The sequence below is a fragment of the Lampetra fluviatilis genome, chromosome 58 (assembly GCF_964198595.1).
Source record: "Lampetra fluviatilis chromosome 58, kcLamFluv1.1, whole genome shotgun sequence".
Lineage (NCBI taxonomy): Eukaryota > Metazoa > Chordata > Hyperoartia > Petromyzontiformes > Petromyzontidae > Lampetra > Lampetra fluviatilis.
Genome location: NC_136332.1, coordinates 8,678,945 through 8,704,807, shown reverse-complemented (window position 1 = coordinate 8,704,807; position 25,863 = coordinate 8,678,945). Strand labels below are relative to the sequence as shown.

Below are 25,863 nucleotides of genomic sequence, written 5' to 3'. Positions count from 1 at the left end.
TTTGCATATGGTCAGACATGATGGGGGTCACAAAGATATCAAAAAGCATGCAATGATAGTGTAGTAATTTCTCAGGAGGCTTGACGACGGGATCGGAGGCACACTTATTTATTAACACAACTTGTATACAGTTAGCGAGTATACACAGGACCTAAGGGGTAACGTCCCCTTACTCGGCTAACAGGGAGACACAACATCTAAGCCCCGCTAACCTAAGCCCAAGTCCTCCACTAGGGAGCTAGGGGAGGCTACCTGTCCCAGCCCTGGTCAAGCTGGGATCCGACCCCCTGAGTTCCCAGACCTGCTCGTCAGTCTGGGCTCTCGGGGCCACGCCACCGGCTTGCCCTGGTCGGCCCTTATAAGGACAGCGAGCCAGGGGAGCTCCGGGGCCTATTCTAGCTGGTCTTCCGTCTTCGCTGGTTAAAGCTGATACCTCGACCTCGAGCCCTCCGGCTCACCCCCTCTTATAGTCCGCGGCCCCCCCGGGAGGGGCCCGTGGGGGATGCAGGTGCGGACGTCGGTGTGGCCACCTCCTATGTGTACGGCCCTAACCACGCCCCTTGTGTTTGTTTGCCATCCGCTCCCATACACAATTACACCTCTACATCACCCCCCCCTGTACAGCTCGCAGCCGTCCCCGGCTGCAAAAAAACCAGAATAAAGGTGCATGCCTCCCCAAAACCGTGTGTGCCTCGCGTAAATTTAACAAGAACAAGAACAGTCATAACAACAACAACAACAGGAAACAGGTAGAAGAAGAAAGAGAAAAAAAAATAACCCGGCGCACCCTCCCGAATAAATACCCCATTCCGCAAACCCAACATATATACACGCGCTCCGGATGCCCCTCCCCCACTGTCCGCAAGGGCCCCCCAACGGCCGACCTCACAATAGTCTGCGCGTTTTGGCGCGCGTTCTCGCGGCGGGCCCGTCACAAGGGCTCGACCCGGCACGCTCAGTGGTGGTTGGTGACGGTCCGGGTGCAAGAGAGTCTGGCGTCGCTGCCGAGTGACCCCCGACCCCTCCGGGAGGGGTTGGCGGGCGTGGACCCGTCACTCCTGTTGCACCTGGAGATGGAACAGTTGATGTCATGTCAGGCGAGAGCAGCGACGTCGGGGAGTCGGCGGACCCCTCACACGTTTGGCCATGCGTGTGTGTGTGTGAACCACGGGCCGGCGCAATGAACGGTTTCAACCTTGAGGGGTGCACGTACCACCGACGCCTCCCCCATTTGACGCGAACACATTGCGGCCGTAAGACCTGTACGACCTCCACTGGCCCCCGCCACGGCCGTACCAACTTTGACGAGGTTGCCAGTGGCACCTGGGGACAGTGCAACCATGCCCTGTCCCCTGGTTTCCATTTGAACACATGTACCCGCCCCAGCCGAAGCCTCTCGTTCGCCTTCTGGCGGAGTTCAGAATTTTGCACGGCCGCTTCCCGCGCCTCAGACAATTTGCTGATGTTAAATTTAACGTGTTCGGACAAGGTAGACTTCGCTTGAGGCGCCGAGAGCTTCAGCTGGGTCGTCACAGGGGGGTTAGCCTCGCGGCCATACATTAAAAAGAAAGGGGAAAATCCGGTGGCCGCATGGGGAGCCATCCTGTAGGCCTGCAACACACCGGCTATGCGAAGGTCCCAATCTGTCTGGGATTCGGACACCTGTTGGGACAGCATAGACGTGATGGTCCGATGTAGCCGTTCCACCATCCCGTCAGTTTGAGGGTGATACGGGGAGGTCCGAATTTTCTCCGTACCCAAGAGGTCGCACACCTCGCGGAGGAGTTTTCCCGAAAAATTCTTACCCTGGTCAGTAAGCAGCCGTTCCGGAGCACCTTTGTCGAGGACATAGCCCTGGACAAAGGCCTCCGCGATGGCTGCTGCCGACTGGTTGGCCAGGGGCCAGGCCATAGGCCATCTCGTGAAGTATTCGACCCCTGTCAATAAATACCTATTCCCCCTGGGTGTAGCGGGAAATGGCCCGAGTATGTCTAGCGCAACGAGCTCGTTAACCCGGGAAACCTTTATGGACTGCAGCGGAGGGTTGGACCCCCTAGCTGGTGGCTTTCGCTGCGCGCATTGCGTGCACGACCCCAGGAGATCCCCCACGTCCTTTGCCATGCCCGGCCAGAAGAAATCGAGCTGGAGCGTGGCAAAGGTCTTGTGAACCCCCAAGTGCAGAAGCCGCTCATGAACAGCCCATACCACCTTACCCCTCAATGCTGCAGGCACCACGAGCTGCTGGCGGCGGGTTTTTCCGTCCCAGTGCATTAAAAGACCCTGGAACAACCCCCACGAGTCAATGTTCGCCACCCCCTGCCCAACCCCCCCTGCGCGACGGCGCAGAGCGAGGAGGGAGGTGTCCTCCATTTGGAGGCGTCCCCATTCCGCGACCGACAACCCCAGCAACGAATCCCTCCCTTCTTGCTCGATAGGACCCGAAGCCAAAGGCGCATCGGCGGCGGCCACGAGGACCGAATCGGTGGTGACGTTCGGGGGCCTACAACGCCCCGAACCCAGGAGGCAAGCGCACTCCGAAGTGGGTGGCAACCGTGACAGGGCGTCAGCGTTCGTGTGGCGGACGCCCTTACGATATGTGGTGACAAAGTCGTAGTCCTGGAGAATCTCCAACCATCGAGACAACTGGCCCGATGGTTGTTGAACCCGCAGAGCGTACTGTAGGGCCGCATGATCTGTACGGACGGTGAAACGCCGACCGTACAGATATGGGCGGTACTGCTGAATGAAATAAACAATTGCCAATAATTCCCGACGGGTAACGCAGTACCGTTGTTCCGCTGGAGACAGTACCCGACTACCGTAAGCCACCACATGCTCTACGCCCCCAATGAGTTGGGACAGCACGCCCCCGATGCCCGTGTTACTTGCATCTGTATCGAGCAAGAAGGGTTGTGAGAAGTCGGGGTAATTCAACGGCGGAGCCCCCACCAGGGCATTCCGGAGGGCGTGAAAAGCAGCCTCCTCCTCCAGCCCCCAATGAAACCTGACTCCCTTGGACGTCAAGGCATGCAATGGTTTCGCGATCGTAGCGAAGTCAGCCACAAACCGTCGATAGTACGACGCGAACCCAATGAAACTCCTGACCTCTCCCACCGAGGTGGGAGTCGGCCAGGAGCTGACGCATTCCGTTTTGGCGGGATCAGTGGATATCCCCGAGCGCCCAACAATGTGACCCAAATACCGCACCAATTCGCGGAGCAAATGGCACTTCTGCGGTTTAAATTTTAAATTGGCAGCCCGCATTTTGAGAAAAACAGCACGCAGCCTCTGGAGGTGTTCCTCGAAGGATTTGCTAAAGACGATGACATCGTCCAAGTAAATTAAACACGAATCCCATTGTAAGCCTGCCAAGACCAGTTCCATTAACCGCTGAAAAGTTGCCGGCGCAGAATGTAAGCCCATCGGCAAGCGGTTAAATTGGAAGAGACCTTGCGGTGTCCGAAAAGCAGTTTTAGGTTTTGATTCGTCATCCAGAGGAAGCTGCCAGAATCCAGATAGTAAATCGAGGGTGGAAAAGAATCGCGCCCCCGCCAAGGCATCGAGCGACTCATCCATTCGAGGAAGCGGGTACGCATCTGCCACAGAAATTTTGTTCAATCGCCGAAAGTCGACACAAAACCGCAGTGAGCCGTCGTGTTTTTTCACCAAAACGATCGGTGCGCCCCACGGGCTGTTGGAAGGGGAAATGATATCGGCGGCAAGCATGTCATCAACAGCCGATTTGACATGATCCTTTTCGGCGGGACTGAGCCGAAAGGGATTTTGGCGGATTGGCGCGCTGTCACCCGTGTCAATATGGTGTCGCAGCAATTTAGTACAACCAATATCAAATTTGTGTTTACTAAAAACGTCGGCAAATTCTTTCAGGAGAACTCGCAGCTGCGCACGCTGCGTGTCGGACAGATCCACAGATCCCGCGCAAAGTGCATCCAGCCATCCGTCATCACAGTCCGAATGCGGTCGCGACGGAGGATCGGTGGTTACCTGACCCACGAGTGGTTCCTCATAGGGCGCCGGCGTTGCGTGTGCAAGCACGGTCCCTTGAGGAACCACGGCCGTTCGCGATCCTACATTAAGGACTGCAATGAAGGGGTCCCCATCCCCTTTCACCATGGTCTGAGCCGCTAGCAAATCGGGTCCATTGACCCCGGCCCGAGATGGTCCCAACAAGACCCCCCGATCCGCAACCCCTTTAGCAAACGGCCGACGCAACCTAAGAGGGACGAGCATCTGAGCCCCCGGGGGTACGCGCACAGTTTTTGTCACGAGCGCCTGCACGGTGGCAAACGCCCGACGCTCCGTGGTGGGGGAAGACAAAAATGTAACACGTCGGCCCGATGGGAGCTCGATGCACCCCTGGTCAATCAAGATACGGATGGGCATTTTGGCCAAGAAATCCGTCCCCAACAGGCACGGAACCGCGAGTGAGGAGGAAACCAAAACAGGCCCGGATAATTTAATGTCTCCAATGCAAACTTTGGCGCGGATTTGCCCAATAATGCCCAGCGAGCCCCCGTTAGCAGCATAGCATGGCACGTCAACAGGGAGCAAGGGACGACTTTGAACGGGAAGGATGTTATAAATCAAATCAGATATAATGGTCGCCGATGCCCGTGTCAATTAAAATCCGCACCTCTACCCCATCAATATGACCGACCACAACCGATGATCCCGCCGACGCAGCAACGACACGATGGGCGAGCTCCGACCACTGACCCGGTTGGAGCGCTCGCCGCATTTCAGAACAATCGCGCGCGATGGGCGGCGATTTTCGAACCCTGTTCAGTTGAGCGCGTGAGTGTGTGTCGGATGTGTGCATGGGCCAAACGTGTGAGGTGCCACGACTCGCCGTATTTCTCTGCTGGAGCTTGGGTGGAGACGGCGTGGCGTCCTGACGAGGTGTCGCTCCGCGCTGACGGGGAGCCCGGCATCCTGACGCAACGTGGCCTTGCAGGCCACAGTTGTAGCAGCGTGTGAGCGCCCCAGATGGCCTGGGCTGCTCCTGGCGGCTCGGTCCATTCCGAGCCTGCGGTGCCGCCGATCTCCATTCCCCCCGCCGCTCCACCCCGCAGACCTCCTCTGATGGGAGGGCGGTGGCCGCCATGGCATGGCCGGCCACCCCCTTGGCAGCCTTGCGACGCAGGGACCGCAAGCCCCCGTGGATGTGGCGCGCGACCAGCAGGGACGACATCTCTCCGTCGTCTTGAGCCAAGACGGCGATGTCCAGCTCATCGGCGAGTAGCAGCAGCTTTTCAGCCACCATGGCGTCCACTCCCTCCTCGTCCATCCGCGGGAAAGCTGCCTTTGCCAGGGCCAGGAGAGCCGTTCGGAAGGCCAGGGGCGATTCGTTGGCGCCCCGATGCCGATCGTGGAACAGCTGCCTGCAGTCCGAAGGCGGCCCATAGACGGCTGACAGCAGCTGCAGCGCCAGGTGCAGCGTGGCGCGCTTCTCCTTAGGCGCCGAGGTGAGGGTAGCCAGGGCGTCGTCGTCCAGCATCGCCGGCAGCGCGCATAGTGCCTCGGCGTCCGTCCAGTTCGCCATCTCTTGATGAGCGATGAACCGCCTTTTGAAGCCGCCCCAATCTCCAGCCGCTCCCACGAACTCCTTGAGAGGCGGCAGTCGCTGTTGTAAGGCGACGTCCGTGGCTGCGGATCTCGCTCCCTCGTTCCCAGCCGACGTTACAGTGTGGGCGGGCTGTGAGCATGGCATCGCCGGTCGCTCCGTTGTTGACGCGCTGGCCGGCGTTGATGATGTCACGGCTCGTGCTTGGCCCTCAGCAGTCACCTGACGCAGGCCGGCCCCGCCCTCTGCTCGCACTGTAGTGATGGCGGGAAATTTAACCGCGAGCCGCGTCGGGGTGGCGGGAAATGCCGGCGTGCGTCGGCTGCTGCCGTCTTCCCGCGCAGCCCCTCCAGCTCCCAGCCGCGTGATCTCCTCCAACACGGCGGCCGCGGCGTAGAGCAGCTCCGCCAGGTGGGAGTGAGCCAGCCGAAGTCCCTCGGCCGACGCATCCCCCCCCTCCTGTCGTAGCGGCGCGGGTGTACTCGGCCCCGGCTGCTCCGATCCGACCTCGGCCATCTCTGGTGGTGATTCGGCCGCGGTGTCCTCCCTCTCCGACTCCCTGGTACGTGTCGTCCCTCGTGTGTCCATCTTTGGACGTTTTACTTCTGACACCAGATGTAGTAATTTCTCAGGAGGCTTGACGACGGGATCGGAGGCACACTTATTTATTAACACAACTTGTATACAGTTAGCGAGTATACACAGGACCTAAGGGGTAACGTCCCCTTACTCGGCTAACAGGGAGACACAACATCTAAGCCCCGCTAACCTAAGCCCAAGTCCTCCACTAGGGAGCTAGGGGAGGCTACCTGTCCCAGCCCTGGTCAAGCTGGGATCCGACCCCCTGAGTTCCCAGACCTGCTCGTCAGTCTGGGCTCTCGGGGCCACGCCACCGGCTTGCCCTGGTCGGCCCTTATAAGGACAGCGAGCCAGGGGAGCTCCGGGGCCTATTCTAGCTGGTCTTCCGTCTTCGCTGGTTAAAGCTGATACCTCGACCTCGAGCCCTCCGGCTCACCCCCTCTTATAGTCCGCGGCCCCCCCGGGAGGGGCCCGTGGGGGATGCAGGTGCGGACGTCGGTGTGGCCACCTCCTATGTGTACGGCCCTAACCACGCCCCTTGTGTTTGTTTGCCATCCGCTCCCATACACAATTACACCTCTACAATAGCACAGACAGCACACAATGTTACGTACGCAAAATGGCGCCAAACGGTTCTCTATCATTGCGCATCATGCGTGATGCTGGGACCCATTACATCTCGTGGGGGATTGCTCTGCCGAACAGAATAGTTCCATGGCTCGGTTCATAACGTTCATATCTTGGGCATTCCCTCTCTACATATATATTCAAAAAATAAACACAAGCGATGAGATCACAAGGAAGGCATTGCTGTATAATGGGTGGATGGAATCGGCGACTAGTCTGGCGATTTAAATTCGAACAGGCTGACGACACTTTCTGACACGGCGTTCCACGGGCTCCGCGAGCTCACGTGGCTCAACCTGGAGCAGCAGAACCCGCGAGACAGACCCCCTCCACACTCCGCCCGCCTCGAGGGACGACGGCTACGCACACGTGGCCCGCGTACCCAGAGCGTGTCTCATGTACCCAGAGCGTGCCTCGTGTCCCCAGCGCGGTGATGCCAATCTGCACTCGTCATTTGGTGTATATGCACTGTTAACAAAAATACTTAACAATACTGCCTTAAATATGTATAATCAACGACGTTTCGGGCAATGGCCATTCGACGACGCTTTGGTCAATCGCCCTTCTTCATGGCACATACATAAGAGCCGTTGCCCGAAACGTTGCCGATCATATATACGTTTTTCTTTTACGGCAGTGTTGTTGACAAGTGCCTTTTTAAATAGTAAAGATTGCACATGCAAAAATTAGTCTTCATAAGAAAGTATGGACATGTGTTGTAAAATAAATATTTTTTTTGAGGTTTGCTGATATAAAACATTGTAAAATTACAATATAGAACTGGCTAATTCGTCATACTCATCGTATCAACTTAGTATAATAATTTATCCTATACCAATGGTATTTATGCAGAAAAATTGTATTAGCCCACGCAAAGAATAACAAGAGCAGCATTCTGATAGGGATACCCTGCACTAAGAGTATTCGCTCATCCTAATCGCATTTTCCTGATAATGTAAAATTATAGCAATAATAATTATTAGTCTATACTAAAATGTTATCCGACACTTATGGTAATAACCCACGCTTCTAATATGAGCCGTAAATAATAATGTTATCCAATTCGTCGAGTATAAGCATATGTTAATAGTGTTATCAAATACGCTAACATCATATAATATAATTCTAATAGTATCATTCTATAGTAATACATTTATCTCACACGAATATGTTTGTTCGCATTCAGTATTAGCCCACACGCATTATATCAATCCATGACGACAGCATTGACTTATACTCACATTGCTCTTAGTCCTAATCTCTACTCATGGTATCGACGTTATGAGTCCTAATCTCTACTCGTGATATTGATGTTATGAGTCCTAATCTCTACTCATGGTATCGACGTTATGAGTCCTAATCTCTACTCATGGTATCGACGTTATGAGTCCTAATCTCTACTCGTGATATTGATGTTATGAGTCCTAATCTCTGCTCGAGGATTTGATGTTATGAGTCCTAATCTCTGCTCGAGGATTTGATGTTATGAGTCCTAATCTCTGCTCGAGGATTTGATGTTATGAGTCCTAATCTCTGCTCGAGGATTTGATGTTATGAGTCCTAATCTCTGCTCCAGGATTTGATGTTATGAGTCCTAATCTCTACTCGAGGTATCGATGTTACCACGTGGGGAGCCGCACCCGCCAGAACACTCTGCAGCTGATTGGTGCTCAGACTCAGCGTGGTCAGTTTAGTCAGACTCACTCACGGTGACTGCGTGCAGCCAATCATCACTAATTGCTTTCGAGTTTTAATTTGTAACATATCACACATGGCTGTTGTCTCGTTTACTCAGGAAAGCTTCGCCTGAGTCTCAGGACTCAGTTACAGGAGGGTCCTGCCAAGTTTTCGCAGTAGCGGGGCAATTCTTGCTATGCGTGTACATCCCAGTTGAGTTATTTGCGGGTAATATTTCAAATTCAATGGCTCACTCTTGCCAATGATTGATTCACCGTTTTGTTTAACCTCTTTGTTGATTCATCGTTTTGCTTTAACCTCTCTCCGCCACCACAGCGCCTAGCCATGTAGCACGATGTTGCTTTACTGCACTGAACTCCTCCCAGAAAGCCACGCGGCTGATGGGATGTGTTAACATGTTTTAGAATTTACGTGGCAGGGAGGTAGATGCGTGCAGAGGGCGCATTATCTGCTAATTAATTTCCCCACGACAACGCTGCTCATGCTTATGTTGTGTTATGGGCAGTAACAGTGGGAGCAGTGGGCTCGCATTCGTAGTGGCAGCAGCAATAGCAGCTGCCTGGCAGTGACACAGAAGCAACAGCAGCGGCATGAACAGGAATAGTTTATAACTGTAAAGCAGCAGGAATGTCAGCACCAGCGAATAGTATCGGTGGTTTTCGCTCTAATGATAAGTTGCATTTAAAGCGGAACCAGCTAAAATCTCTCCCACCAAATGTGTTCGACCGCCTGACTAAACTCACGTTGCTTCAACTGAATGACAATCAGCTGTAGAAAGTGCCCAGCAGGAGCGCAGAGGGAGGGAAACCGACGTGGCTTCAGCAATCGGCTTTGTTGAGTGCTGAGTGCCAAATTCGGAAGGGATAAAGGCACGTGCCTGGCTTTATACATTTTCAGTAGGAGAATGTTTTTGGAAATCACCCTTATTCAAAACACTCACTATTGCGCACAGTGGTCGCATCATCTGCTGGATTGGGCAGTGTTGGTGGTGGCTACGCTGCTGCTGCACGTGGCTTCATATAATCCAGCGCTGTGGAGGCAGCAGCGAGGGTTGGTGGATCACACACATGTTATGAAACTCCCTTCCCGATGCCTGGATAGTACTTATTGTAGTATTGGGCCGAGTCAGGAGATGACAGGCATTGCAGCAATGGATTGTTGACTTTATATGTGTAGTGGCATAGCGCTGGCTGCTGGCGAAAAAGGGGATATGTGGTGTACGGAGGTTCTGACGTCAGCATCTAGGGAAAAGGTCACAGAAGGGGCCCATCGTGAAGCCTCATGAACCCGCTGGTAGGTTCCAGAAAGGGGGTGTGCCGGGGGCGGAGCGAGGCCACGCTGAGAGTATGAGGGGGGCCCCTGTGGGGGACCTCGTGGCTGTTGCTGGAAGTGGGATGATCCCCGTCGTGCTGCTCAAGTCCATCGCCACCGTTCTTCTCGTTGTCGTCTCCGTCTTCACCATCCCGGGGCGCCACTAGTCAGACAGCCTACTAACTGTTCTAACTAAGTAGTGCCGCAGACAATAGACGACCTTAATAATTAGTGTGTTATCCCGATGGTGCTTTTGTTAAATACAGTAGTGCCTGCAAGTCTTACTGTCTCCGAGTTAGTCACGACATATGTATGGAAATTTGTATGTTACCCCGCTTGTATGTCTGGGCTTTTTCCGGGCACTCAGGATTCCTTCCACACTCGTTTGTACAACGGTCAAACATCCCAACGTAGCAGGTTCTTCCTGCAAGTCAGGTTCCTCCTGCAAGTCAGGTTCCTCTAGTTAGTCAGGCTTCTCGGGGTAAATAAGATCCATTATAATTGAGTGGGAAAAATAGAATCACAAATAAAACTAGTAGGAATCATAAAATATATAATCATAGCACCATAAATCAATTAACTTCACATGACCTATATCTGAACAGTAACCAGCTAAAATCTCTCCCTTCTGGAGTTTTTGACAGTCTGACTAAACTCACGATTCTGCAACTGGATTACAATCAGCTGTAGATTGCTTTCACAGCTAACGGCTCCACCAGATGCGAGCAGCACATTCCCCAGAGGCTGGCACGATATTGAGTCTTAAATATCCATCCACTACGGCTCGATGCACGTTTACATTCATTGGCATCAGCCATGGTCACTCCCCGAAGCCACCGCCATCTCTCACCATCTTGTAGTGTCATGCTCCAGCTAGCATTATTCTTGACCGTCAGCTGTTCAACCGACGTGTCCTGCCCAAGCCTCCTCACTTTTCTGAGCAGCTTGAATGATGTCAGCAATGGGCAGATGTTCTCGACCCCAAATTGATGTTTGCAGGGCTTTCTGGTTGTACCGCACCTTGTTTGACATGTCCGACGTTTCATTCCACGTGCAGGGAGCGTCTTGATGACCTGAATTCTTCAGGAATATAATTCAGTTCTTAAAAACACACGAGAGTTGTGCAGCACAATCGCGACAACCGGCACAATCGTCGTATAGCTTTACATTATTTCCGTTTCGGTATTTCATTTGAAAAAGAATGAACACGTTTATCCAACATATAACATTAATTATGGTGGCGATGTCCAAAGTGGCCTCGAACTCGCTGGCGACACTCTCTGACACGGCGTTCCGTGGCCTCACGAAGCTCACGTGGCTCAACCTGCAGCTCAACGCGTTGCAGACTCTCCCCTCTGGCGAGACGCAGCTGCCTCCAGTTGCATGAGCTGGGCCAACCTCCCAATCAATGGAGCAGCACCCTCCTCGTCGTCGTCCGGATATTCAAATAGGGCCTCCTGGGTACAGCATTGTGATAAGTGGGCAATAATCGATAGTAGAGAATATTTAAAGTAATTAAATAATAGTAGGAATTATACATTTTTTTATTACTAGAAGTCTAGCTCCTGTGGAGGCCGTCTCGACGTCCCGCGTCTCGCCCGTCGCACCCACTGATGCCCTCTTCTTCATCCTGTGTGCAGATACTACTGACTATTGTATGTAGGGTGTGTAGGTATATGTGCCTACAACAGATTTGTTTTCTTTTTGGAGGGGGGGGGGGTCTTGTAACCATGTTGGATCAACTATAACTTTTTTATTCAGGCGTTCTGAAAGGCTCTTATTATTGAATTGACAGACACACAGACAAACGAACACATGGAACGCCGGGCTTTTATAATAGACTAGCGGGAAGTACCTGGCGTTGCCCGGGTCTTACAAATATTTCAAAACTACTCTTAAAAATCTAACAGCAGTGCGTACTGACTGTGGTGGTACCTGCTATGATTACATCAGTGCATACTGTGGTGATACCTGCTATGATTACAGAAGTGCATACTGTGGTGATACCTGCTATGATTACAGAAGTGCACCGACTGTGGTGGTACCTGCTACCACTACAGTAGTACATGCTGACTCTATAGCAGTATTTATCGACTGTATAGCACAAAGTACTCACCTGACAGAGTGGTGTGGTGAGGCCTAGTCCCGTGCAGAGCCTCCGGTCTCGCCTAGATTGTCCAGCCGGCCGAGGTGGCACCTTGGCAGGCTGGTCGTGCACGCGTCATAAATAAATAAAAGGGAAGCACACTAAAATCGCACTAAATCGCTAATTAAACTAATTTTAAGTTGTGAAAAAGGAATAGCGCTTGCTCACCACGGGGCTTACGGCGTGGTACCTGGCTAGTTTTTTACATTAACCCCACCGTTGGAGAGGCAAATCGTTAGCAAGCACGCGAACACACACAAACCCACAAACAAACCCACAAACAGACAATTTCTTACTTTCATATATATATAGATAGAAGATTGCATTAAGTCAATTTATCTAACATAAGTTTTACGTGCACAGTAACCAGCTAAAATCTCTCCCTTCTGGTGTGTTTGACAGTCTAACTAATCTCACGATTCTGCAGCTGCATTACAATCAGCTGTAGATTGTTTTCAGAACTAACGGCTCCTCCCGCAAAGAGCAACGCATTCTCCAAAGAGGCTGACGTGCCTACAACGCCTCCAATTACGATTATACACGTTTACATTCATCGTCGTCAGCCATGGTCACTCCACTGCTCGATGAAATCCCCACCAAGCCACCAGGACCCTGTGGTGTAGCGATCCACCGAGCATCTGCGTCTGCATCCGAGTTGATTTTATTGCTCCATCGGCTCTGGGAACGTCCTATCGGATGTGTTCCATTCCTTTCTTGTCAGTCCATCACTTGTCTTGACCATCAGCTGTCATCCCTTCTACAGACGCACCCTGCCCACTCACTTTTCTGAGCGGCTTGAGAGATGTCACTAATAGGCGTTTGTTCTCTACATGTTGTTCTCCACATGTTCCTCTTCCTGTCTCTCGTTGCAATGCCAAGCGTGCATCTCTCGCGTTCTTTAGCGTATTTTGCAGTTATCATCCCATTGTGTTTGTTAAATCCAAAATTAGTATGAAACGAGTGAATTATGAATAAGTTTCAGCACTTTGTCCATCAGCCTCTGAACGCCTCGCCACGCCACTTCGCCTGTGGAGTTGGACGACCGCAGCGGTGCGCGTGGGGGCGAAGGGGAGAGACCGAGACCCGGTTCAAATATCACTCGCCACTGATGTTAGCCATGGCCAGACATCGAAGTCAGGTCACCGGGTTCGTAGCGCAGTGCGCGAAACCACGTCACTACACCGCTCTCCCAAGAGCCAAGTTTGTGATCCCTAAATTATATATTGAACACCCAGGCAGGTGAGACAACTGACGTACCCTATACCAGCATTAGAGAATGGAATATTGAACATTTATACAAGTAATGCTTTATAGGTTTATTGATGATGGTGTGAATGTAAGATTTTTGCAAGAATAGCGTAATGCATTTCTATAGTTTGCATAACTTTAGTGTTTGATAAGCACACACGCATCAGATACTTTATATTGTTAACCATTGTTCTAAACTACTGCCTGGTGTGCTCTCTGGTTATACCGCGTGTTGTTTGGCATAATGTCCGACGTTTCATTCCACGTGCAGGGATCTTCTTGATGCACTTACAATTTCAGGCATTTAATTCAATTATTGAAAACACATGGGAAAGTTGTACAGCACAACCGTAAAACAATCTACGCAGTCTTAGCGTACCTACAAATTTATTTCCGTTTCAGTATTTCACAAGCGTATAATAACATGTTTATTCGATACAATATATTCGTATAAATGAATTCCAGTAGCGATATACAAACTCGATTTCAACTCGAACTCGCTGGCGAAACTCTCTGACACGGCGTTCCGTGGCCTAACGAAGCTCACGTGGCTCAACCTGCAGTACAACGCGTTGCAGACTCTCCCCTCTGGCGAGACGCTGCCTACCCGGGCGGCACTGCACAGTGCAGAGTCTTGAATACAATCCGTGCCAAATAACAATCATTGGCGCCGTTGTGGAAAATATCTCAGCATATTTTTTTTACATTTCACATCCTTCACATAATTGTCTCCACGTAAAATAAAACGTTTTTTTTTACACATTCTATTTACCACAGGCCGTTCTGGGAGGAGTATTTGTCCACAGTATTCGTTTAATACAAACTCGATTTCTACATTCAGTGTCTCTCATCAGCAGTCAGGCCCGCTGGAACCAATGCTTGTGAACTGCCAGATATCTGTAGACGGACGATGCTGAATATGGTCCTGGATCCTTCCTTCACCAACCCTCACTGGGCAACGTAGTGAAGTATGGCCAAACCGCCATGACAAACACGGCATGGGGAGGCTTTCGCCCAGGAGTGAATTGACAAAAAGGTCTGTAGCCAAGTGGTGAAACAAATATATTTGTCCTAAGAATTTTAAATAAAATTTCATGAGGGTCCTGCATTCGGATATTTGCCCACTTCCTGTGTCGAGTCGTGCGGTGCGAGTAGAAAAAACCTCACGCATCGCGGGGAGAGCACTTCGGGGATGGGTCCCAAACCCCCCAGGACGCAATGCACCAACCCCGCTTCCCATTGCATTGAAACATTTCACGCGTTATGATTTTTATACACTTGCAGTGAAACACCCAAAATAATCGTGAAAGTTGTAAATATGTTCTCAAAATATGAACGCAATCTGTTCCATATGGGCGGTTTATACCTGAACGATAACCAGCTAAAGTCTCTCCCACCCCGAGTGTTTGACAGTCTGACTAAACTCACGATTCTCTACCTGCACAACAATCAGCTGGAGAGTTTTTCTCGAGCTATAGATGCACATTGAGGGGCGTGATTTTCACGCATCTTAGAGGCTGAGAGGAGGAGAGGTAGCGCAGTGGTTAGCACTCTGCTCTGACCCGAGTTGGATTCCCGACCACGGCTAACATGAGTGGCGAATGATATCAGAATCGGCCGCGTCTTTCCACTAACCTGGGCTGACCAGGGTAGCAGATCCATTCGTTCGTCAGTTAAAAAGGAAAACACTTTTTAAAATTTCGCGAGACATTTCTATATATGCATCAAACTGGTTTAAACCGGTGATTGCATACGGTGACCAGTAATACAACAAAAAGTGGTTTTAACAACGCGAGTGTGTTTGCCAAGTTGACAGCTGTAGCAGTGCGGCTCTATAAGAGCCGCTCTTGGTGGCTGTTGCTTGAACGGTTCTCATCCCAGGGGCTGTTGACAAGGTGCAGAGTTTCAACCTTGGCGAGGCTGTCAAACGCACCGTCAGGAACGCTCTGCAAGTTATTGTCACTCAGTTGCAGCGCGACTGTGGTTACCACTGACCACGACCGTGATGACTATTCGCATTGTCAAAAAAATATGTAAGCAGACAAGACGGTTCTTTCACGAATATATCGCTCCATCTAGAAAAAAAACACGTTTTACACATCCCATCAGACACACGGCTTTCTTGGAGTGCACCATTTCAGCCGTGTTGGTTTAACACCACGCGTAGTGGAGTCCACACAAGGTGTCGCTTGCGCAAGGTCGTGCGCATTGGTGTGCGATTGTGCACGCGCACGTGTTTTAGTGTTGGGTATGTGGATGTGTGTTTATTTGTGATAGCGTGTCTTTGTGTGCGTCCGTGTTCATGAGAGTAGCCAGTGTGTGTGGTCATGAGTAATGGTGGTAGATGTAGGGTTGATCGCTACTGCCAGAAAGATTTAATGGAAATCTCCGGAATTCTTTTGCATTCGTAATCCCACGTGTAATCGGAACTGGGACAAATCTTGGCCGACGCATGTTATAGAATTGCCTGAAGCCGTTTGGTACTCGGGGCTCTGGTCCCTCCCTTCACCAATCCATGCTGGCCAGGCACCATGACACACAAGGCGTTGGGAGGTTTTCACGCAGCAGTGATTTGACGAAAACAACTACATTATTTTATAGGAATGGTGAGTATATGCGTGAAGGTCGTATAAAGGACACGTTGGGATAATGTAAGGGCAGGTAGGCACACTATAACTAAATATGACATTAAAGGCTGATGGAAGAAAGTCGAGAAAAATAAAGCAGGGAAATAGCTGAGGGCTGGGGGAGAGAGATTTGGCAGGAAAGAGGAGGGAGAAGGGAAAGCGAGAGACAGAAAGGCCGAGGGATGTGATTGGCGGAACAAAGACGGTCACCGCATCACGTGATGCTTTCAGATGCACTTCTACGGCCGTCTGGAACGCTCTTCCTTCCGATATTAGGAAGTCACCGGAGGTATGCACTTTTAAATATAGGTTGATGTCCTTCCTCCACACTTCCAATTTTCACGGTTGGCTACCTACGTTGCGAAACAAGCTCAAGATACGTACATACATAGGAATTTTGTACAAAGTGTCATTAATATTAGCATACACTCTTTAATTTGGTGGTTATACCTGGCCACTAACCAGCTCAAGTCTCTCCCGCCGGGAGTGTTTGACAGTCTGACTAAACTCACGAGTCTTGAGCTGCAACGCAATCGGCTGCAGGGTATTTCTCAGCCGTGGGTGCACATCGAGGGTACGTGTCTTCCAGACATCTTAGAGGCTGGGGGAAGAAGAGATGGCGCAGTGGTCAGCACACTGCTCCGTGAATCCTGGTGTGCCGAGTTGGATTCCCGGTCAGGGATAGCACCGGTGGTGAACAATATCATCATTGTTCGTGTCCCCCTGTCCACACTGACTATGAAGGCAGCTCCATTCGTTTTTCAGTTAAAAATAAATAAATACATTCTTTGCTTATTGGTCGACGCATTTCTGTACGTGCGGTAAATCGGTTACAACTTTCAGTTTTGACAACCCCAGTGTGATTGGCAAGTTGACAGCTGTAGCAGTGCGACCCTCGTGACAGTCAACCGTGGTGGCTGTTGCTTGGACGATTACAATCCCAGGGGTTGTTCTGAAGCTGCAGCATTTCCACCTTGGTGAGGCTGTCAAACGCACCGTCAGGAACGCTCTGCAACTTATTGTCATACAGATACAGCGCGATTGTGGTTATCACTACCCGCAATGTTAATCAGTGTTTTTAAAAATTTTGTGATAAAAAATATACAAACAAACAATACGCCTACTTCACACATCTGTTCCGCCATTTAGAAACAAACGCAAATCTGCCATCAAGCCACACGGCATTCTGGGAGTGCGTGTTTTCAGCAGTGCTAGTTTATAGCAAGCAAACTCTGGAGAAATTCTATGTCACTACACATGGATGGATGGATACATAACCGAATAGCTAAACGAGTAACTAAACATATGTCCTCGTTATGTAAAATACATTGGGATATCTGGCCATTTCCTTTGTATCCGGAGAAAACGCACACATCGTGGGGATAACACTTCATAAGAGTTGGGTCCTGAACCCACTTACTGTACTGCTATCTCCCAACCGAGTCGCAATTCACCAACCCTGGTCACACTATATATTCCCTCTCCGTGTAGCACATTTTTAAAGATGAAATAATTAATTACCGTGAAATCATAAACATCTTTTGACATTCACGCATTATTGCACATTTTTGATAGACGTTTGCAGTGAAAATAACAAAAACGTTATTAAAGTTGTAAACATCTTGTTTAATATGAACACACATTGTTCCACATGGCGGTTATACCTGACCGATAACCAGCTAGTCTGACTGAACTCACGATTCTCTTCCTGCACAGCAATCAGCTGGGGGTCTTTTTTATCGAGCTATTGATCCACATTGAGGGGCGTGTTTTGCACGCATCTTGGAGGCTGGTAGAAGGAGAGGTGGCGCAGTGGTTAGCACTCTGCTCTGTGATCCCGGTGACCCGAGTTGGATTCTGGGCTACGGCTAACATCAGTAGCGAACGATATCAGAAGTGGACAAGTCCCTTCACCCACCCGGACTGCCCAGATTAAAAGGTAAATTGTTTATTGCTCGAGACATTTCTATATGTGCATCAAGCTGGTTTAAACTGGTGTTTGCATACGGTGACCAGTAAATCTAACAAAACGTGGTTTTAACAACGCGAGTGTGTTTGCCCAGTTGACAGCTGTAGCAGTGCGACTCTGTAAGAGCCGCTCTTGGTGGCTGTTGCTTGAACGGTTCTCATCCCAGGGGCTGTTGACAAGGTGCAGAGTTTCAACCTTGGCGAGGCTGTCAAACGCACCGTCAGGAACGCTCTGCAACTTATTGTTATTCAGTTGCAGCGCGATTGTGGTTACCACTGACCACGACCGTGATGACTATTCGCATTGTCAAAAAAATATGTAAGCAGACAAGACGGTTCTTTCACGAATGTATCGCTCCATCTAGAAACAAAATAATGTTTTACACATCCCATCAGACACACGGCTTTCTTGGAGTGCACCATTTCAGCCGTGTTGGTTTAACACCACGCGAAGGGGAGTCCACACAAGGCGTCGCTTGTGTAAGGTCGTGCGTATTGGTGTGCGATTGTGCACGCGCATGTGTTTTAGTGTTGGGTATGTGGATGTGTGTTTATTTGTGATAGCGTGTCTTTGTGTGTGTCCGTGTTCATGAGAGTAGCCAGTGTGCGTGGTCATGAGTAATGGTGGTGGATGTAGGGTTGATCGCTACTGCCCGAAAGATTTAATGGACATGTCCGGAATTCCCTTGCATTCATAATCACGCGTGAAATCGGAACTGGGACAAATCTCGGCCAACGCATGTTATAGAATTGAGGGGAAAGCTGTTTGGTACTCGGGGCTCGGGGGCCTCCCTTCACCAATCCATGCTGGCCAGCGTGGTGAAGTATGGTCAAATAACCACCATGACAAACAAGGCGTTGGGAGGTTTTCACGCAGCAGTGATTTGACGAAAACAACTACATTATTTTATAGGAATGGTGAGTATATGCGTAAAGGTCGTATAAAGGACACGTTGGGATAATGTAAGGGCAGGTAGGCACACCATAACTAAATATGACATTAAAGGTGGATGGAAGGCAGCCGAGAAGAATAAAGCAGGGAAATGGCTGAGGGCTGGGGGAGAGAGATTTGGCAGGAAAGAGGGGGGAGGGGGGAAAGCAAGAGACAGAAAGGGCGAGAGATGCGTTTGGCGGAACAAAGACGGTCACCGCATCACGTGATGCTTTCAGATGCACTTCTACGGCCGTCTGGAATGCTCTTCCTTCCGATATTAGGAAGTCACCGGAGCTATGCACTTTTAAATCTAGGTTGATGTCCTTCCTCCGCACTTCTAATTTTCACGGTTGGCTACCTACGTTGCGAAACAAGCTCAAGATACGTACATACAGAGGCACTTTCTGAAAGGATCCAGGGAGAGAGGGAGAGAGGGTATATAAGGGGGTGCGTCGTGTGATCAGGGTTCCTGGGGAGATGGAGTGTGCATGTGGTGTCATGTGAGGGATTATCATTAATGATGCCTTACCCCAGCATCGCCTCGTGTGGACTTCTCTTCGCATGGGTGGACACAACTGAACTATATTCTCCAATTATATTTTGTCCGTTTACATTTTAAATGCCAAATAATGATAATTTAACACTGTATCGATCTATTGGATTATTTCACAGGTTACATGTTTAATAGACACTTGCAGTGAAACAACAACACATGTTTCCTGAGTTGTACAAAGTGTCATTAATATTAGCATACACTCTTTAATTTGGTATTTATACCTGACCACTAACCAGCTCAAGTCTCTCCCGCCGGGAGTGTTTGACAGTCTGACTAAACTCACGAGTCTTGAGCTGCAACGCAATCGGCTGGAGGATATTTCTCAGCCGTGGGTGCACATCGAGGGGCGTGTCTTCCAGACATCTTAGAGGCTGGGGGAAGAAGAGATGGCGCAGTGGTCAGCACACTGCTCCGTGAATCCTGGTGATCCGAGTTGGATTCCCGGTCAGGGATAGCACCGGTGGTGAACAATATCATCATTGTTCGTGTCCCGCTGTCCACACTGACTATGAAGGCAGCTCCATTCGTTTTTCAGTTAAAAATAAATAAATACATTCTTTGCTTATTGGTCGACGCATTTCTGTACGTGTGTAATAAACCCACTCCGGACGATATCGTATTCTCGTTTCTTGTCTTTATTCGTTCTTCGTTACACAGCTCTCTCACATCGCTGGGTTCCTTTTTCCCGTTACTCCCAATACTCGAGCGTGGCGTTCGCTCGCTTTCCTCGCTCCCTCACACTGCTGGCTAACGGCGTTCGGGAGACAGACTCCGGCCTGTCACGTGGTGTCTCCTCAAACCTCTCCACACTGACTACGAGCAGTCTCTCTCCTCCCCTTATAACAGCTGGCTCACGTGATGCCCCGCAGCCAATGATCAGCCTCACCCCTGCAACCTTCTAGATGTTGCTATACAGCCACAGGGCTACGCCCCTGGCTCGACGTCCCATTGGCTGCGGGCTGAGGCCGGCAGAGCCTATCACCATCGCCCATATTACACGTGCGGTAAATCGGTTACAACTTTCGTTTTTAACAACCCCAGTGTGTTTAGCAAGTTGACAGCTGTAGCAGTGCGACCCTCGTGACAGTCAACCGTGGTGGCTGTTGCTTGAACGATTACAATCCCAGGGGTTGTTGTGAAGCTGCAGCATTTCCACCTTGGTGAGGCTGTCAAACGCACCGTCAGGAACGCTCTGCAACTTATTGTCATACAGATAGAGCGCGATTGTGGTTATCACTACCCGCAATGTTAATAATCATTGTTTGTATTTTGTGACGAAACATAGACAAACAAAAATACGCCTACTTCACACATCTGTTACGCCATATAGAAACAAACACAAACTCTACACCTGCCATCAAGCCACACGGCATTCTGGGAGTGCATGTTTTCAGCAGTGCTAGTTCATAGCAAGAAAACTCTGAAGTAATTCTATGTCACTACACATGGATGGATACACAACTGCATAGCTAAACGAGTAACTAAACATATGTCTTCGTTATGTAAAATACATTGGGATATCTGGCCATTTCCTTTGTATCCAGAGAAAACGCACACATCGTGGGGATAACACTTCATAAGAGTTGGGTTCTGAACCCACTTACTGTACTGCTATCTCCCAACCAAGTGGCAATTCACCAACCCTGGTCACACTATATATTCCCTCTTTGTGTAGCACATTTTTAAAGGTGAAATAATTAATTGTCGTGAAATCATAAACATATTTTGGCATATTTCACGCATTATTGTACATTTTTGATAGACATTTGCAGTGAAAATAAAAACGTTATTAAAGTTGTAAACATCTTATTTAATATGAACACACTGTTCCACATGGCGGTTATACCTGACCTATAACCAGCTAAAGTCTCTCCCACCCCGAGTGTTTGATAGTCTGACTGAACTCACGATTCTCTCCCTGCACAGCAATCAGCTGGAGGATTTTTTCTCTCGAGCTATTGATGCACTTTGAGGGGCGTGTTTTGCACGCATCTTGGAGACTGGTAGGAGGAGAGGTGGCGCAGTGGTTAGCACTCTGCTCTGTGATCCCGGTGACCCGAGTTGGATTCTGGGCTGCGGCTAACATCAGTAGCGAACGATATCAGAAGTGGGCAAGTCCCTTCACCCACCCGGACTGCCCAGATTAAAAGAAAAAAATGTTTATTGCTTGAGACATTTCTATATGTGCATCAAACTGGTTTAAGCTGGTGTTTGCATACGGTGACCAGTAAATCTAACAAAACTTGGTTTTAGCAACGCGAGTGTGTTTGCCCAGTTGACAGCTGTAGCAGTGCGACTCTGTAAGAGCCGCTCTTGGTGGCTGTTGCTTGAACGGTTCTCATCCCAGGGGCTGTTGTGAAGCTGCAGCGTTTCAACCTTGGCGAGGCTGTCAAACGCACCGTCAGGAACGCTCTGCAACTTATTGTTATTCAGGTCCAGAGTTAATGTTGATGATTATCAATATTGTGATAAAATATATAAGTAGACTATTACACTCTTTGAATACTAAACGTGTATTATTTAACCAGGTAAGGCCCACTGAGCCATATAACACTTCTTCAGAAGCCACAAATGATAGCTCAACTAAGTGGCTTAATCGTGTGGAAATTTACAGCAGCCAAAAAGTATATACGCATGTTTGTAAATGCGGAGGGAAAAACCGGAGGATCCGGAGAAACATCCACACGACCACGTGGAGAAATATATGCAAATATACAACAAGCGTTGGGGTCAGGATCGAGCCAAAGTCCTCCTGCATACCAGGCAAGGCAAGACAATACACCCCCTTCACACATCTGTCTTACCATATAGATGCAAAACTAAAGACGCGCGTTTTACACATCCTGTCAGCCACGCGGGAGCCCATAATTTGAGCCATTTTAATTCTACACAAGCAAATTCTGGATTGGTTTGGACATGCAGTGTCTTATCAGCAGGCAGTCTTGCTTGATGCTGGTGAATATGATGACATTTAAATTTTTACTTTGATTTAAGGGAGCAGTTGAGCAGTGTTCGGGCAACTTTCTCTGCTAAGTAGCAAAAGAGGCATGTCTCCTCGTGGGTCACCGTTCTCAGCACTTTGCATTGTCTGGATCAACAGTCTTGCCATCGAATGACTTCACTGTTTGAGAATGGACTCGGATCCACTGGCTGAGATAAAAAAAAAAAAGCTAAATTTGTATTAAATGTATCCATCTATCATTTTATATATCCAGAAAATCCTCTCCGAATTTCCAAACTGCTTTTGAGAAGGCTCCTGTATTTTAAAATTAGGAAAATGTACTTTAGAGGAGAGCATTCATGTGAGGGAAACCAAAATATGCCGACACAGAGAAATCTCACACAGGAGCAAATATGGGTTCGAAATTATGCTATTTACCCTGGCATGGTTTAACCAAACCTGAATATACCAACGTGCTAATGACTTTTTAATCATCATCACATTGATGTATTGAAATATGTTTCCCATAATGTACACATACAACTCTCGAACCTACTGCAGTTAAAGGATGAACAATACACCAACGAACACCATTTACTATTTGCACGTTTTAGGGATTGTAACCTAACTTGGAAAGCGGGTAAACCTCTTCATGCTGAAAACCAAAAGCTTCATCGCAGTATCTTTCCTGCGTTCATGGCGGCCTTATTTCTGTGTACAGGGCGGCCTTCTTCTTGTGTACATAGCAGCCTTCTTCCTGTGTACATAGCAGCCTTCTTCCTGTGTACATAGCGGCCTTCTTTCTGTGTACAGGGCGGCCTTCTTCCTGTGTACATAGCGGCCTTCTTCCTGTGTACATGGCGGCTTTCTTCCTGTGTACATAGCGGCCTTCTTCCTGTGTACATGGCGGCTTTCTTCCTGTGTACAGGGTGGCCTTCTTCCTGTGTACATAACGGCCTTCTTCCTGTGTACATAGCGGCCTTCTTCCTGTGTACATGGCGGCTTTCTTCCTGTGTACATGGCGGCCTTCTTCCTGTGTACATAGCGGCCTTCTTCTTGTGTACATGGCGGCCTTCTTCCTGTGTATATAGCGGCCTTCTTCCTGTGTACAGGGCGGCCTTCTTCCTGTGTACATAGCGGCCTTCTTCCTGTGTACATAGCGGCCTTCTTCCTGTGTAAATAGCGGCCTTCTTCCTGTGTACATAGCGGCCTTCTTCCTGTGTACATGGCGGCTTTCTTCCTGTGTACAGGGTGGCCTTCTTCCTGTGTACATAACGGCCTTCTTCCTGTGTACATAGCGGCCTTCTTCCTGTGTACATGGCGGTTTTTTTCATGTGTACATGGCGGCCTTCTTCCTGTGTACATAGCGGCCTTCTTCTTGTGTACATGGCGGCCTTCTTCCTGTGTAGATAGCGGCCTTCTTCCTGTGTACAGGGCGGCCTTCTTCCTGTGTACATAGCGGCCTTCTTCCTGTGTACATAGCGGCGTTCTTCCTGTGTAAATAGCGGCCTTCTTCCTGTGTACATAGCGGCCTTCTTCCTGTGTACATGGCGGCCTTCTTCCTGTGTACATAGCGGCCTTCTTCCGGTGTACATAGCGGCCTTCTTCCTGTATACATGGCGGCCTTCTTCCTGTGTACAGGGTGGCCTTCTTCCTGTGTACATAGCGGCCTTCTTCCTGTATACATGGCGGCCTTCTTCCTGTGGTCACAACAGCACTCTCTTCGACTATTGCTGCCAGCCTGCACACTAGATATGCAAACGCTCGCACGAGAAATGATGGTTGCTCTGACTGGATTCTGCTCAACAGCAGTTGGTAGTACTTGGCTCCATTGTGTGAATAAGCCCAGCCAATCATATGCAAGAAGACGTGACAACATCAGGACCAAACTCGTCAAATGTTGTTGCAGCCATCCATGTTTGCTGCCAAGCCATGCTCTTCATGATCAGTCTAACACGTAGTCGTAGTAGGCTTTCGCGAGCAATATTATCCATAACAGAGTTTTTATTTTATTAGATCGCATACATAGAAATATGTCGTTAAACCCACTACAACACGACACAGCCAATTAGTAATGTTTATTCTAGATTGTAAGGTTTGTCACGTAAAAAAAACATGCAAATTAATTACTAGTTCAGCACACCGGTGTGTTGGAGAGTAAACCCACAACATTTACAATTCGAGTCCGACTTTTCGTCGGTAATTACAACGAGCGTCATCAGGCAACAGCCAGAATTGTGTAGAAATCTTTCGGACTTAAATATGCTCCATTATTACAGAATCAATTTGCCGGTGGTGTTATTTACGATCAGGGATAGAATCATGGCCAGGACAACGCACGGACATTACGTTATTCCCTTCCACCACATACTGCCTTGCCCTTCTCTGCGTCCCACCTCCCATGAACAAATACACATACAGCACATCAACCACGATGGCCATTGGAGCACGAATGTAAACAAGGGCTGTGCACGTACATGGACCTTAACAAGACACGATCGAGTAACTGTGGGAACGCAATAAACATCATCAACAGTCCTCGCATTAATCTGCAGGAGAGAGATGAAGGCCATCGGACACTCTCTTAGAACATAACGCGAATGATTTGCCTCGGTAGGGATGTTGTCAATGCTGAGAGATGTTAAATTAAACAATTCACCGAGCCATCCTGTACCTCAGCGACTTCATAAAGAACAATGCAGAGAAAGTAAAGAGGCTCTTATCCGGCTCGGAGTATCAGTCTGAACCAGACGGGGTAACATGCGACACACAAACGATGTAATAAGTGTAATCAATTAAAAAAAAAATGAAAACAAATCATGAAAATCAATACGCTAATGTGCATAAACAAAGTGTTTAATCGCTATACTAATATTTGTTGGACATTCGCAAAAACATGGACATGAACAAAGACAATTAAACAGAAGCTGAACGCACAGCAGGTGCACGAGTGAAATTGCACTGACAGAGAATATGTATGAGAGAAGACCCACACACACGTTATGGACATCGTACGAACTTGTGAGTGGGCTTGGGCAATAAATGGGCGAGAGAAGGGATGGAAACTGGTGGCCGAGACTGCTGACAGAGTGGCAGACAAAGGAGCAGGCGACATGGAATTTGTTTTGCTTTCTGGACGTCCGAAAAATATACTGACGCTGGCTGAGTCGGCCAACTTTTCTGAAGAAGTCCACAGCATTCTTAGGATGCATCCGGAGCACCTCCAGTGAAGAAGCAATGTCTCCAAAGTGCCTTCGACGAAGACGCCTGTCTGTGGGGTACTCTAGCAAGCAATGTTGCAGAGGCCTTTAGTTTGCTGGCATCTCAAGCACGGCATGGAGGTTCTCGATGTTGCATCTCAAGATAGTGAGATCAGTGCCGGCCCGAGCCTCTTGGGGGCCCTAAGCAGAATTTGATTTGGGGGCCCCCCTCCCACCACGCAGACTCATCTGTGCTAGAAGATTATTGACACAAATGTCACACTATAATGTTATAGCGAATATTATAAACGAATACAGTGAGGTTATGTATTAATAAAAAATAAAAACAACACTTAAAATACTTCACTCTTTTATTAAAACTTCTGAATACAAACGGTCACAAAAAACATATTAAATAAATTATTTGCAAATGTGCATTAAATG

General features: G+C 49.2%; 1 protein-coding gene across 1 annotated transcript in view; it reads left to right on the top strand.

The window, feature by feature from the left end:
- The first annotated feature begins 11,042 nt into the window (after positions 1-11,042).
- Positions 11,043-25,863, top strand: part of LOC144950536 (uncharacterized) — a 38,334-nt gene continuing 23,513 nt past the window's right edge. Inside the window, exons 1-4 of the mRNA XM_078880674.1 lie at positions 11,043-11,157; positions 13,659-13,787; positions 14,513-14,621; positions 16,261-16,341. Coding sequence (XP_078736800.1) covers positions 11,043-11,157; positions 13,659-13,787; positions 14,513-14,621; positions 16,261-16,341 — 434 coding nt within the window. The remainder of the gene's footprint in view (positions 11,158-13,658; positions 13,788-14,512; positions 14,622-16,260; positions 16,342-25,863) is intronic.